This window comes from Dipodomys spectabilis, unplaced genomic scaffold (assembly GCF_019054845.1).
Source record: "Dipodomys spectabilis isolate Male_0828 unplaced genomic scaffold, ASM1905484v1 ptg000095l, whole genome shotgun sequence".
In the NCBI taxonomy this organism is placed as follows: Eukaryota; Metazoa; Chordata; class Mammalia; order Rodentia; family Heteromyidae; genus Dipodomys; species Dipodomys spectabilis.
In genome coordinates this window covers 31,662,412-31,674,474 of record NW_024870772.1, presented here as the reverse complement: position 1 = coordinate 31,674,474, position 12,063 = coordinate 31,662,412, and the positions used below count along the sequence as shown (strand labels likewise).

At 42.5% G+C, this 12,063-nt stretch overlaps 1 protein-coding gene across 1 annotated transcript in view; it reads left to right on the top strand.

The window, feature by feature from the left end:
* Positions 1 to 12,063, top strand: part of Flt1 (fms related receptor tyrosine kinase 1) — a 184,212-nt gene that overhangs the window by 118,777 nt on the left and 53,372 nt on the right. The window contains exon 15 of the mRNA XM_042685381.1: positions 2,916 to 3,047. Coding sequence (XP_042541315.1) covers positions 2,916 to 3,047 — 132 coding nt within the window. The remainder of the gene's footprint in view (positions 1 to 2,915; positions 3,048 to 12,063) is intronic.

Sequence of the window (12,063 nt, the reverse complement as noted above, 5' to 3'; positions counted from 1 at the left end):
TTCTATATATGAATCCCAATTAGCTGGGATGATAGATGTGTACTTCCATACTCAGCTGTTTATTGGTTGTGATGGAGTCTCATGAACTTTTCGCACAAGCTGGTCTCAAGCCCAATCCTCCTGATTTTAGCCTCCAAAATAGCTGGTTTTACAGGTGCAAGCCACTTCATCTGGCTCTTGCTATTTCTTAAACAAGCGTTCCTGCCAAAGGGGCTATTTGCCATTCTCTGAGCCTAGAATGCTGTTTTACAGCTCTTTAGCCAGCCTATTCTTTTCCATCCCACAGGGCAGGTCACTTCCTCTGAAGGCATCACAAGTACCTGATCCTCCTAAACCCAAGATCCTCTTAACCTGGTTTGTTTCCTTCATAGACTTTACTGTTGCCTGAAATTACATTTTCTGTATTAAGTACTCCTAAACTTAGAACTTATACCCTTTGTAGACAAAGATTTTGTCTGATTATTATATCACCAGCATCTGGAGTATTACTACCCAGTACATAGTAGGAGTTCAAAAGTAGTTGGGACATGAACAAACTGTATTTTTGAAAGTCTACTTGAAAAAGACTAAAAGGGTTCTGTTTGTGGTAGAGTGCTTACCTAGTATATATGAAGCCAGGGATTTGATCTCTAGCACTTAAGGGAAAAATACAATACAGCTGGGAGATAAGATTATAGATGTTTAGGGGCTGGGAAGTTGGCTCAGTGGTAGAGTGCTTGCCTCGCATGCATGAGGCCCTGGGTTCGATTCCTCAGCACCACATAAGCAGAAAAAAAGCCGGAAGTGGTGTTGTGGCTCAAGTGGTAGAGCACTAGCCTTGAGCTGAATAGCTGAGGGACAGTGCCCAGGCCCAGAGTTCAGACCTCACATTTTCTAGAATTGAGTGCATCTTTTTTGGTCATGTGTGCAGGTCCTGAGGCTTGAGCTCAGGGCCTAGAAGTTGTTTCTTTTGCTCGAGGTCTAGCGCTCTACCACTTGAGCCACAATGCCACTTCTGGCTTTTTTTCTGAATAGTTTCTTGGAGATAAGAGTCTCACAGACTTTCTTGCCTGGGCTGGCTTCAAACCATGATCCTCAGATTCTAGCCTACTGTGTAGCTAGGATTAGAGGTGTGAGCCACTTGTGCCCCGCAGTTGCATTTTTTGTAGTCAGAAGTATAAACTATTTAAATGACAAAGTATAACCCGTAGTTTAGTCAAGAGCAACTTATCACTTTTCCAGAATAACCCCTCAATGCATAGACCTGCCAACATCAAGCCTTCCTTTCTTACTTAACCTCTGAGAATTCTTCAAACCTTGGCTTAAGGCCCTATCCTCCTAACAGCCTTCCCTGAGGATTTATTCCCATTCTTTCCTTTCTCAGAGTTTGTATCTGGTTAGTAGATGGTCCTATGTTTATTCATTTTCACTCATACAATCAATTTCTGTATGATGTTTTGTGTGTGAGATAGAGACAGAGACAGAAGGAACATATATGTATGTGTATGTATATATGGATGTTTTGCAGAAATTAATTTTCCTAGCCATCCCTCCAGATGTCACATCTTAGCCTGCTACAGAGAAGTTTCTAATTCAGACTGACAGCAGAGTAACTATGCAATAAATGCATGCTTATAGTATTTGGTCTAGGAGCCTCTCAAAGGTCTGAAGTTCAAAATATTCCCTCCATCATACTAGGCTCTTACGACTTAATACTTGCATTTACCAGCCATGCGCTTTGCCATTCATTTTCACATTTAGTGAAAAGGAACCTCTTCCATTTTTAATCTTAAGATTGAGAAAACTACTTGTGGGTATAGATGGGATGGAGAAAGATGGGAGAGAACAGTGGAAGGGGTGAAATGGATCAAGATACATTGTATTCCCAATCTGACTTGTGGAATTGAAACCTCTTTGTGCAGCTACTTATAAAATAAATATTTTTTTACAAGACTGAGAAAAAATGAAAGTTAGAGGAGGAGGCTGCAATGCTTGGTAAGAAATGTACGCATTATCCTGCCCATGTAATTGTAACCCCTCTGTACAGTATGTTCACAAATAAAATTAAATTAAATTTAAAAAAAAATGAAAGTTAGAAAGGATAAGTCATTCGCCTAAAGTGACCAAGCTGTAATGATATAGCATGGATTCAAACCAACCCCAAACTCCTTATCACTGTCCTATGCATGATTCCACCAAGTACATGACAAAATCAACATGATTTCTCTTGGCCCCGCACTACAAATGTGCTTTAGGATAAAGCCCTTAGGTGAGTTACTTGACTGTGGGGAAACTCATTCTCCTTGTGTGTAAAGAAGAGAAAATATTGCCTTCTAGGGCAGTTGGGAATGTCGAGATGTATTGGAATGGAGGCTGTGCTGCAGGGTGCTGAGCACAAGGGGTAAGCACAGAGTAAGTGTGATTATTACTAGATCCGCTAGCTCCTCCATATCCGTGACTTCAATGAGGGCTGTGGCAGCTCCCCCTCATGTCTCCCCAATGGTACATAGCAGTATGGTAATGAAGGTGCTGATAGAAAGCTAGACAGAGCCAGGCTTTGATGGCTCATGCCTGTACTCCTACTCAGGAGTCTGAAATGTGAGAATCGAGGTTCAAAGCCAGCTGGGGTGAAAGTCTGTGAGACACTCCTTATCGCCGATTAATCATCCAAAACCCAGAAGTGGTAGGGTGCCAGCTTTGAGCAAAAAAGGTCAGGGACAGCACCTAGGTCCTGAGTTCAAGCCCTAAAACTGGCACCAAGAAAAAAAAAAAGCCAGACAGAGAGGAGACAAGTGAGCAGCACTGCACCAGGTCACTGGGTCAAGCGAGCTCGGATTCCTGTCCGATGCATAGGATAGCCGCACACTTGGCTTACAGAAGGAGCTGTTTGCATTTGTCATCCAGTCTGGCTAATCCAAACATCTCTCCCTCCTCAGGAATTATTTTAGGACCAGGAAACAGCACGCTGTTTATTGAGAGAGTCACAGAAGAGGATGAAGGTGTGTATCAGTGCAGAGCGACCAACCAGAAGGGGGCCGCAGAAAGTTCAGCCTACCTCACCGTGCAAGGTAAGCAGCTGGGGGGAAACAACAAGATGCTCGGCATACACCTGTTTCCCTGTTTGTTTAACTTCCCACCTCCCGGTCCCCTGCAGCCAGCTGGCCACGTCTGTTCCTTTCCCTGACCTCCCACTCCCCTCGGCTCTGGGAAGATGCTGTCCCGTTCTGTCTGGCACTGGACAAGGCAAGGACATGGGCTAGCATCCTCACAAGCCTGGGCTCCAAAGGAGCTCAGTGGGGAAGTGCTTCCTGGAAGAACGGATCCCTGCTGGGCGGCTGACACATAGCAGTCTACACCTGTAGGAAATAAGTCAAAGAAGAATGAAAAAAAAAAAAAAGAGGGAAGGGGGAGGCCCAGGAACAAGGGGAGGAGCCACACACTTGAAATTGTTAAATTTGTTTGACTTTCTGAGTTCCATAAGTTATCAGGGTCTGAGTGCTGTCCCTTAGCTTTTTCATTCAAGACTCGTGATCTACCACTGGAACCAGAGCTCCACTTCTGGCTATTTGCTGGTTCACTGGAGACAAGAGTCTCATGGACTTTCCTGCCCTGGCTGGCTTCAAACTGTGACCCTCAGATCTTAACCTCCTGAGGAGCTAGGATGGCGTGAGCCATCTGTGCCTGGCTGTTTTGTTTTTGTTTTTAAATAGGAATAGGTGCAAGCTATTACCAGAGAAAAACAACACTTAAAAAACCAGATTATTCCAGGGTTTCCTCTCTCTAGACCTCAGCTTGTTGAACAGCAAAATACCAAAAGGCCAAAAGCTACCCTGGCTGTGTCCATGTGGCTTCCATTTGGAAAATAGTTAAGACTTTGCTTTCAATTTTCTTATACAAGGGCTCAGATGCGGCTTAGTGATAGAGTGCTTGCCTAGCATGCATGAAGCCCTGGGTTCAATTCTTCAGTACTACATAAACAGGAAAAAAAAAAAAAAAAAAACGGAAGTGGCTCTATGACTCAAGTGGTAGAGTGCTATCCTTGAGCAAAAGAAGCTGAGGGACAGTGCCCAGGCCCTGAGTTCAAGCCCCAGCACAATATAACAAAACAAAACAATTTTCCAATACAAGGAACCATCCAAAATATAAAATTTACAACATCATAAAATATCAAATTGGTGCCGGCTAGAGATAAATATCAATAGCATGTTGAGGTCCAACATTGTAATTTGTTCAATAGCTTATTTTCAAACACTTACCAGTCTATCTCAGAACATTCAAGAACTTCTGGGGGAAAAACTAGGACAAAGGCAATGTGCTCGTACTTTGATTCTTTTGCCTTGGAAACTTACCCTGCTTACAGATTGTGAGTCAGATCCTCTAAGATCCTTCCAGATCCCTTAAAACTGAACACCATCTCCCTTTTTTTACAAGGATATGACTTCAGTCTTCTGAAACACTGAAACCACTCTTCCACAAATGTCTACTTCCAGAAAAAGTGAGAGTGTGGCATTGCCCAAATATCCTTAGCTATGCTCCTATCTGTCTCCCCAAGTGATCCTTCCAGAGTATTCTTCCAACTCTCCTATTCACACATAGAGAAACCAGCTTATTAAGTATGCATCTCCCTTGAACACATCCTCCTCTGTCTTTTAACAAGGGCTTGAGATATGGCCTTCAGGAGTGGCTGAGCCAAGCCAGGAACTTTGCCTCATCCTAAGAGTGAAATGTGCTTTCCCCTAAGTCCTCACAACCCCATCTAAAATGTGGGCTGCTCATGATGAATGTCCAGAGAGACATGAAATGAGGAGCAGAAATCAAACGGTTGCAATGGCAGACCCAAGGTGAATAGCGGCTGTTCTTTTTGGACCCCTCAACTCCTGGTATGGCTGTCTTGTCTTGCCAGGGGCTTGGTCCCACCTGCTCCACAGAGCCTGGAAGTAGCAATGTCAAGGTATCTGATGGCTTCAGAGAAGCCTGATGTGAAGCTGAGCCATTTCTGTGTCTGTAGGTCTTCTCTTCTCCTGCCAGGTTGATGTGGGTTTCTTAGTTGCTATTCACTTAAACCTATGCTTTTTGACATCTACGAACCTTGGGTTTGTCACATGACTGCTCTCCAGAGCCTCCCAGCAACTGTGGCCATTGGTGAATCTGACTCATTCCAGAATGCTTCGTGTGGCCTTTGTGTGTGATGTGCATCCCACAGCCCTGACCATTCCCAATTCCAGCCGAATCTTCCTTGTCTTCTGAGGCTGGCTTCAGGGCTTTCTACCTGTGATATCCCATCCTCCAGCTGGCCCAACACTCAGTCTCTTCTGCTCTCTCACACAAGGGTTCTAGAATTACCTTGTTTTATTTTGATGTCATGCTTCTCTTCCCTATGGAACTATAAATGTTTTGAGGCCAGAAACTATATGACATACTTTAATACCCCTTTCCTATCATCAGTACTCAGCAGGAAATATATCCATTTAATATCTTTATTTCCAGCCACTGTTCTAGACACTGAACAGTACAAACAGGTCCACAAGTTTGAAACCAGCAGATTCAACCATTCATTGTGGAATGAAAATCTGTAGGACAAAACAACTGTGTGTATATTGAATAGGTACGGACTTTTTCTTGTCCAGTTGCCCTAAATCATACATTATAAGTGCTATGAAAATCATAGTACATACTGTAGTGTATACAAGTGTATTAATTATTATATGTCATTACAAGAAGTAATTTAAACCAGTATCCCTGTAGGATACTAAGAATCAACAATACTTAACCTATGAACCCTGCAAGAATTCAAAGAAGTCACTGGTGTTATCCTCCCTCTATCGCTGAGTAAGATGGAGACACAGAGGTTAGGTAAGCTACTCACAGTCATCTAGACACATGGTGAGACGTGAGTGCATGTTGGTAAAATCCTCTGGATTTGCCCACCCTTCCTCTATTCTCCCTTTTCAGAAGCTGCCCACAGGTCTTAGAATAAAGCTGGGCCTTTACCCCTTTTGGTCAGTTATCCCGTTTTGGTCTTCTCTTCATTCCTGCATCTTAATTCCTTATCTTGACTCCTCCCTCCTTCACACGCTCTCGGGAAAAGTCACATGACAGAAAGAATGCTACGCCACTGGTCGTTTGTGTGTCTGGTGGCCTCTATCGTGGAGGCTTCAGAAAAGAAGTGATTCCACCTGCACCGTTCATGTGGCTACCACTGCCGCAGATCCAAACCCATCATCTCTTCAATATAACCACTGATCCTCCTCACCCACCACCCTACACTCACAGTGGTGCCCCGTCCCATCGGAGCCTCGTGCAGTGGCTCTCCACTGCTCCTATCCTCCTCTGCACACCCACGATCTCCTGCAGGCTCCTTCTCCAGCTCCCTGCTCACCCATCCATCGCATGGCTGGAGACTCAGGACATATACAGACCCCTCACGGCCTCTCCACAACGGTCTCTGTCCTCCCACTGCATATCCCACTCTCCCTCTGGTATCTGCCATCTCTCTATCACCATCTCCCTTTGTGCTCCTCATTCCCCAGTGGCTCTCTATTCTATTCTATCCTGGGAATGCTTAATACATTTTTCTGTAGGATTAGTACATTTAGAAACTACCATTTCATGTCAGAAAAAAAGTAAAAGGATCTAGATCAATACACTGGTTTAGAACAATGGCGAGAAGCCATACTAACTGGCTGTTACGTACTTGTGCTGGATTCCACAAGATATGGAAGTGTAAACTCAGTGCCTTTGAAACCATAGCTGAAAGACTGAGGTGAATGTGAACCACATCAACACCCACTGTAGGTACCTCCCACAGGGAAGTAGGTTGGGATAAAACAGACTATACAATGCTGCTAATAAGGGTAACAGCATTCCCTGGAGACGCATGCACACACGGGCACGCACACATATGCATGCGCACATACACACACATATACATACACATACACACAGAACATGAAGTGTGACCTGACCTGTGGAATAGCCCTCTTGAGGCTTGTACTGGCCAGGTAGATGAGGCAGGAAGACAGAAGGCAGTGAGCCATGAGCTACTTTGAACCTTTTCCATGGATATCCCCTTGGACAATAATAAGCTTGAATGACTGGCATGTCATCCTGGAATTTTCTCCAGAATTAGTACTTGTGATTCATGGCCTCTCTTTTTCTACTCCCTTGTCTTCTTCTGTATTTCTTCCTCTGCTCTCACAGTAATGACTGTACCCAACTTCTTTGCTTAAAAATTATAGTTAGACTATATTTGTATAAAGTTTGTTATTTCATATTCCATATATTACAGTTGCCATCATTGATCCCCTGTTTTGCTGACTTTGAAGCTACTTCATCAAAAATCCTGCTTCCTTAAGACATAGAGAGTTAATGAGCATCTCAAGCTTTTTTTTTTCCTTTTTAATGGCACCTGCACTATCAGAGTATTCTACTGTTCTCTCTTTCATTTGGCATATAATCATGTGCAACCTTTTTTTTTCTTTGAGGTGGGAGCATATTTTATTTCCTAAATGTCATACTACAAAGATCAAATTCTTTTTTCTTTTTTATTTTTTTAGTCAGTTGTGGGGCTTGAACTCTGAGCCTGGGCACTGTCCCTGAGCTCTTCAGCTCAAGGTGAGCGCTCTACCACTTGAGCCACAGTGCCACTTCTGGCTTTCTGAGTGGTTTATTGGAGATATAAGTCTCATGGACTTTCCTGCCTGGGCTGGCTTTGAACCGTGATCCTCAGATCTCTGCCTCCCAAGTAGCTAGGATTACAGGCGTGAACCACCAGTGTCCTGCTAAAGATCAAATTCTTAAGTGTGTTTGTGCAGCTCAAAAATAAAAGATATATTAAGGGAGGGGGAAATACTGGTCTAGGTGCAAATCACACTTGAAGCAAGTTTTATGTTTGGTTTTATTTTATTTTATATTATATTTATTTTATTTTATATTATAAACACTTGTTTAAACTTGTTACAGTTTGAAGTAAATTTCCAAAATGTATGCTCCACAATAATCATTAAAATGCTTGCAGTGTTAAAAAAATTATAGATGGAAGAGAAAACAGATCACATGGGTCAGCAGTCATGAAAATACATCTGAAATCCTGTGCCATGTGTAAGAGAAGCATAAACAAATGGAGCCATTTACCTGGATAGACAAATAGAATAATCATGAGACAGAGAGACAGAGACAGAAACAGAGAATATTAAGCCCAGAAGGGATACAACACGACTGTTTTCTTCAAATAATTGAGGAGGATTCTCATAGAGGTGATTTTTAATTCATGCTTTGACACAACACACATGATAACTGAAGGAAGAGAAATGGCCATAAGATTTCCCAGAGATAGGGTTCAGCCCCACAGAAGACATCATTTAGTATAGGAAGAATATTTGCCACTGAGACTTAGGAGAGGTCACATGTACAAGTTGTCTGCAATATCTTGAACAGAGGTGCTCTGGGCTCACCAAGTAAGTTCAATCCTGGGCTGTCCATAACAGGTGAATGTAGTTATCAACTACTGAGTAATTCTAGACTTAGATTCCTGCTGAAGAGCCTAAATCATTATTTAGAGCACTCTGGTCCTCTAGCTTTAGGTCTGATTTCCTGTTAGATGTATGTGGTCTCTTCACACCACCCTATCTTGTCAAATTGAGTTTGGGAAATGAAACCAGGCACCCGAGTTGTATCTGTAGCTATGTTTAACAGATTTAAAGAGGCTCAGGAATGTGCCAGGAAGGAAACTGTCTGCTCTTTTTATTTCCTTTGAAAAAGGATTCTTATACTCATAGATAAAACAATGTGTTATTTTTATATCTGCAAAGGATGAATGGACTGTGGAGTCAAAGTAGCTTCTTTAAATAATCACAGGTCTTGTTTGGTTTGGATGGGGCCTGAGTACACGTGCAGCCCTCAAAGGGGAAGCTCCAGTATGGAGACCAACAGTAAAAATGTGAGCATCCAGGATCATTTTGAACTTAAAACAGTGCTCTGCATTCAATGCACTGTGATGGTGCAAGCGGGGCACATTTTCATCCAAGGATTTGATGATGAGTTTCACTTAATGGTTGCAAATAATAAACCACACTGGGGGCTGGGAAGGTGGCTCAGTGGTAGAGCGTTTGCCTTGCACGCCTGAGGCCCTGGGTTCAATTCCTCAGCACCACATAAGCAGAAAAACTGGAAGTGGCACTGTGGCTCAAGTGGTAGAGCGCTAGCCTTGAGCTGAAGAGCTCAGGGACAGCACCCAGGCCCAGAGTTCAGGCCCCATGACTGACAATAATAATAATAATAACCATACCATCTACAAGGTCTTTCTTATAACAGATTTGGGCCTTACTAGTTCATCATTCATTATTTACACAGGAGGGCACAAATTTGAAGAGCAAATGCCACTGTGAACATGCATTGAGAATAACAGGTAGATGACAAATACATAGAATACCTTCCTCAGGACCCAGGAGTCTCAATTCTTGAGATGGCCATGGTGGGAATTACAGTCTGTGCCACAACAACTGCACACTACTGCTTGAGAAAGGAATCATTCAATAGAAAGCATACACTATGTTCTCTAATAAACATTTCAAGAGTCAAGAAAAAAAAAAAGAAAGCTCAAAATCAAACCGCCCTGAGTCTCTAGCTTTTACAATTTGATTACCTTTAGCCAGCTTTCAATTCTCAGTTCTTTTTTGACCCTCCTCTGATCCCTGCCTGGCCTCCACCTGAGCGCTTTCCTCTTGAATTCTACCTCCACATTCACTCCCATATCTCTCCTGGCATTGAGGATGGGTGTGATAAACAAATTCACATGAGTATGGTGTGGTAATGTCTCTCCTTTGGATATAACTGCTCAAAACTGAGGGATTTCCTGCTTACTAACTCCACACATGGGATCGGGGCTCAGGGATATGTAAGTCTTATTTCAACTCCAGACAATGACAAAAATTTTCCCTTAATCAAGGGATTAAACTCTTTGTAGATAGTTCTCAAAACAAAACAACAAAAAAGGCAGTGTTGAGCTAAGATACAGCTCAGTGGTAAAATGCTTGCCTAGCAAACTCAAAGCTCTAGGTTTTATCTCCAACACCAAAAAAGCACACACACACACACAAACACACACGAAAACCCATCCTAATTCCTCTCTGCTATGAATCAGCATATAGTATCACAAAAGTGTTCATTTCTGTGAAGGCCTGGATCTATGTAATTACATCGTATAACTACTAAACATGCAATATACCGTTTGAAGCCTGCACTGTCTTGTTTGTTTATTTTTGACACAATCCTATTCTGTGCAAAGCAAAACACTTGTCAAGATCATACAACTAAGGTCATGCTTTCTAGTGGCAGAGCTGAGAATTGGAACCATGGTTAGCCAAGGCACTCTACTGTCCAAGTTCAAAGCAGTATAACGTAGTGGTGAAGAAGGTGCTTGTGCTGGGCTCTGGTGGCTCACACCTGTAATCCTAACTACTCAGGAGGCTGAGATCCGAGGATCAGAGTTCAAAGCCAGCCCAGGCAAGAAAGTCTACAGGCTCTTATTCCAATTAACCAGCAAAAAGCTGGAAATGAAGATGTAGTTCAAGTGGTAGATAGCTGGCACCAAAAATAAATAAATAAATAATGATAATAATCCTTTCAGGGCTGTAGGAAGGATTGACAGAGTTGAAACAGAGTTCTCTATGCATTAGCAAACATTGGGTTTATCCATATGACATATGAAATTCCATTTCAACCCAACTATGTCACATACTTTGCCTAAACTGAAGGAATGTCACATACATAGTGTTCCAAACAACAGAACCCTTGCTTGACTTAAGATTACCTTATTTTAATAACATTGTGCTCCAGAAATACTGTGACACATAGCAAATCTAAATATCTTTACCTAAAATTACTCTTACAAACAAACTTCAACTATCATCTGAATTCAGTATTTCATAAGCTTCTGTCCTTAAGAGGGGGCTCACGTTGGTGTACATAGATGTCTAAGCAGTCAGAAAGGTCTGCAAGCCAAGTTTGTACTTCAGCAAGCTGTAGTGAAAACACATCGTAACTGGGACCTGGGATTTAGACATAAGAAGAAATGATACTGCTTGATTAGCCTGAGTTGGTCAGGAACCCCAAGAATTAGGGCTAGGTGTGGCTGATTCAGTTTCTTTTCATCCCTATATAGTTTTTTTTTTTTGTCGGTCATGGGGCTTGAACTCTGGGCCTGGGCGCTGTCCCTCAGCTCTTCAGCTCAAGGCGAGCGCTCTACCACTTGAGCTACAGCGCCACTTCCGGTTTTCTGGTGGTTTATTGGAGATAGGAGTCTCACGGTCTCTCCTGCCCGGGCTGGCTTTGAACCGCGATTCTCAGATCTCAGCCTCCTGAGTAGCTAGGATTACAGGCGTGAGCCACCAGCGCCCGGCTCATCCCTATATAGTTTTTATTGAGAATTTCTGGGTTGTCAATGGTAGACATGGAAAATGAAGTTTTGTTCCTATATTACCAGAAATTACAATAACAACAGAACCAACCATCATGTTATGCCAGGCAACTTTCTCAGGGAAAGTAGGAGCAAAAAAAAAAAAAAAAAGCGAAGTACTTGTGTCAATCTGAATTGTTTTAGGCAGAAAAAAAATGTGATACATACAACATAATTGGATGTGGGGAAAAAAACATTATCCTTGCCTTGAGATCTAAAATGTAATTTTCCAAAAAAGTGGGGGGAGGGGAAAAAGAAGTAAAAGAAGCAGCCTTCAAATAGATTATAGCAGACGTACACATTTTACCTGGGACACTTTTCTCTCTACTACTTAAAGATGAGGAAACTGAGGCATGATGCTCTTGTTCTTGTCTATGTGACCCAACTATTCTCTGAGTCACATAATGGCTTCTTGCCAATTCCTAATAGATTTGGTGCTTAGTCTGAGTTAAGGCAGGCTCTGGGCCAAGGTGTTCATTTGTTCATTCATTCATTTGCTTTCTTTTTTTTTTTTTTTTTTGCTACTCCCCTTCCTTCCTTCCTTCCTTCCTTCCTTCCTTCCTTCCTTCCTTCCTTCCTTCTTTCCTTCCTTCCTTCCTTCTTTCCTTCCTTCCTTCCTTCTATCCTTC